The sequence below is a fragment of the Myotis brandtii genome, unplaced genomic scaffold (assembly GCF_000412655.1).
Source record: "Myotis brandtii unplaced genomic scaffold, ASM41265v1 scaffold743, whole genome shotgun sequence".
NCBI lineage: Eukaryota > Metazoa > Chordata > Mammalia > Chiroptera > Vespertilionidae > Myotis > Myotis brandtii.
In genome coordinates this window covers 878200-881694 of record NW_005370960.1, presented here as the reverse complement: position 1 = coordinate 881694, position 3495 = coordinate 878200, and the positions used below count along the sequence as shown (strand labels likewise).

General features: G+C 60.7%; 1 protein-coding gene across 1 annotated transcript in view; it reads left to right on the top strand.

The window, feature by feature from the left end:
• Positions 1-3495, top strand: part of ABCA13 (ATP-binding cassette, sub-family A (ABC1), member 13) — a 132498-nt gene that overhangs the window by 123617 nt on the left and 5386 nt on the right. The window contains exons 54-55 of the mRNA XM_014530520.1: positions 2573-2675; positions 3390-3492. Of these exons, the coding sequence (XP_014386006.1) occupies positions 2573-2675; positions 3390-3492 (206 nt within the window). The remainder of the gene's footprint in view (positions 1-2572; positions 2676-3389; positions 3493-3495) is intronic.

The following is a 3495-nucleotide window of genomic DNA, read 5'->3' as shown; positions in this document are numbered from 1 at the left end:
CGTGGGTGCTCCCGTTCGATGGTGAAGCCGAAGGCACCTCGGGCCCACGCCTCGCGCAGGCTCCGCTGGCTCAGCCTCTTCGTGTCCTCTTTCCGCTCCTTGTTGGAATGTTAGTGATTTTGTCATCAATTTCTATGAGTATTTTATGTCCCAATATAACTTTTTAAAAACTCGGTGTTGCCTAAACTGTTTTCAAAGTCTCTATTTTCCTTTTCATTTGTTTAACCTGTTTTTTCTATCGGTTCATTATTAAGTCGATACCTCTCTTTTTGTTTTCGTTTGTTCGATGTTTTTAACGTTAATTGGCGAGCAGAGATGTGTTGAGGAGCCATAGGTGTCAGGTTAATGTGCTTTTATTTGATGGAGAAAGCCCTGTGGGTGCTTGGCCTGTGACGCCGTGTTGGGGCGTGAAGGTCACCTTTCCGGGCCCGGGTGGGTGTTGCTGGGTCGGCCGCCTCCCGCATGACGTGTAACGTCCGTGTGGGTTCTCCTTCGTGTCCTGGAGAGAAACTTGCCTTCTACTCAGTGAGCTGCCTCGCCTGGCACTTCCTTCCTGGGTGGTTGAAACCACCAGCTTTGTTTCTTCTTTTGTTGGAAGTCTGTTTACATTCCCATCTGGAGTCGGCTCAGCAGCGTGTGTCGCTAGCAGCGGTGCCTGGAGACCCAGCGGCTCAATTCCTTCCTCCCTCCTCCCATGAGGCTGGGAGTGCCCCGGCCCCCAGTCCTGATCCTGGAGTTGGAGTCTCTGTCGTCTTGCTCGGTCAGTAGGGCCAAAGGTTTGTGAATTGTGCTGATCGTTGGGAAGAACCAGGTTTTTGTTTCGTTGATTTTCTCTTTCTGTCTCGTTGGTGCCCGACCTGATCTCTACGGTCTCCGAGCTGCTCCTGGTGCAGGTTCGGTTCACTCTCCTTGGCTGGTGCCTGGGGAGGGGCTCGGTCACTGTCTGTGACTGTTCTTACTGTAACACAGGCGTTGAGGCTACACTTGCACTCAGCGTGGAGATGCTGTGATGCGCCCATGCCGGCACCTGGCCTGTCGCAGTGGGATAACGTGGCTTTGGGAGGCCCGTGGATTTGGGGAGGTCACTGTTTGATTCCTCAGCTGTGGCCCTCAGGCCACAGGGGGCCTCCTGCAGCTCCACGGGGCTGCCCTCCTCCCTCGGGCCACAGGGGGCCTCCTGCAGCTCCACGGGGCTGCCCTCCTCCCTCGGGCCACAGGGGGCCTCCTGCAGCTCCACGGGGCTGCCCTCCTCCCTCGGGCCACAGGGGGCCTCCTGCAGCTCCACGGGGCTGCCCTCCTCCCTCGGGCCACAGGGGGCCTCCTGCAGCTCCACGGGGCTGCCCTCCTCCCTCGGGCCACAGGGGGCCTCCTGCAGCTCCACGGGGCTGCCCTCCTCCCTCGGGCCACAGGGGGCCTCCTGCAGCTCCACGGGGCTGCCCTCCTCCCTCGGGCCACAGGGGGCCTCCTGCAGCTCCACGGGGCTGCCCTCCTCCCTCGGGCCACAGGGGGCCTCCTGCAGCTCCACGGGGCTGCCCTCCTCCCTCGGGCCACAGGGGGCCTCCTGCAGCTCCACGGGGCTGCCCTCCTCCCTCGGGCCACAGGGGGCCTCCTGCAGCTCCACGGGGCTGCCCTCCTCCCTCGGGCCACAGGGGGCCTCCTGCAGCTCCACGGGGCTGCCCTCCTCCCTCGGGCCACAGGGGGCCTCCTGCAGCTCCACGGGGCTGCCCTCCTCCCTCGGGCCACAGGGGGCCTCCTGCAGCTCCACGGGGCTGCCCTCCTCCCTCGGGCCACAGGGGGCCTCCTGCAGCTCCACGGGGCTGCCCTCCTCCCTCGGGCCACAGGGGGCCTCCTGCAGCTCCACGGGGCTGCCCTCCTCCCTCGGGCCACAGGGGGCCTCCTGCAGCGTGGCCTGGTGCACGGATTTGTGCACATTGAAAATAAATTAATTAGAAGAAAGATTTGTGTGGTAATTAAGTTACTGCAAAAAATTACATGTCAAAATAGTATATATAATATAGTATTATAAGATTAAAACACAAAATTAAATTGCCATTGCATGTCATATGTACCTGCCGGTTGGTCACGTGTGATTGGCTCCAGCGAGCACTTTATGTGTATCGCGCATGTGCGAGTCAACATTTATTTTTAAATTGCCAGTGCGTGTCATAAGTACTAGTCAGTCAGACAGACGGATGGTCAGTCACTAGGCCTTTTATATATATAGATATATTTTAAATATTTTTTATTATTGATTTCAGAGAGGAAGGGAGAGGCAGAGAGAGACAGAAACATCAGTGATGAGAGAGAATCACTGATCGGCTGCCTCCTACACTCCCCACACTGGAGATTGATCCCACAACCCAGGCATGTGGCCTGACTGGGAATTTAACCGTGACCTCCTGGTTCCTAGGTTGATGCTCAACCACTGAGCCGCACTGGCCGGGCGTGAATATATTTTTGAGCTTCCAAGACCCCAGCATTTGGAGTGGTTGCTTCTCTTCCTGCCTCCTGAGCAGTGGACTCAGAAGGCACTGTGTTGGTCCGAGCAGTAACCACGCTTCCCTGTGCTCAGGTTTGGGGCCGGCTACACCGTCCGCGTGTGGGTCTGCGCGGGAGGAAGTCAGAGCGCGCTCTCCGACCGCCTGCAGCTGCGCTTCCCGGGAGCCCGGCTTAAGGTAGCGCCAGGGACTCTGTGCTGAGTGTCTGTCTGCAGCGAAGGCTCCTGTGGCTGCACTTGCTCCTTCCCGCTTCTGTCTGCGCAGAGCAGGGGCCGCCTCCTGCAGATGTGAGCGGGCGGAGCTGGTGGCACTGAGAAGGGGGCTCCCTGCGGGTCCGGGGTGGGTACCCGAGGACACTGTAGTCACACCCTGTCCTGGGCACAGCTCCTGGCCTGGCTCCCTCGATCCGGACAGATAATGGCCAACATGACCTCGGTGCGCGGAGGTGGTGACAAGCCGAGGGCCTCTGCCTTCTTCCCAGGCCCCTGTGCCCCCTCAGCCGCTCCCCAGGGGACGCAGTGCGGCCGCAGCCTCTCCCCCGGGACTGGTGAGACTGCCCCTGCACTGCCTCCAGGAGGGGCTGCCGCTGTCACCCACCGATTCTGCTGTGAGGGGAGGAGGTCCCGCCAGGCAGAGCGCGGGGCCCACAGGGACACCCTGTCCAGTCGCTCTATGGGGCCCCAGAGATGGTCTCGCCCAGGGGCTGCCGAGCTGGCAGGAGGCCAGCAGGGGCGAAGCCGGGGTTGCTGCGTGTCCTGTGCGCCTTGCGGTAAACTGTCCTCTCCCCACGCGGGAGACCAGGAAGGACCCTTGCCTGCTGTGCCCGAGTGGGTGGCGCCCAGATGGGTTGTGCTGATGCCTGTGTCAGGGGTCACTCCGTTTGGATTCCAGGGGCAGCGCCTGAATGTGCTGGAGTATCACGTGCCCGCGGGGTGGGCCTGCCTGGCCGACCTGTTCCAGCTGCTGGAGGACAGCAAGGCCGCCGGGAGCATCCGCC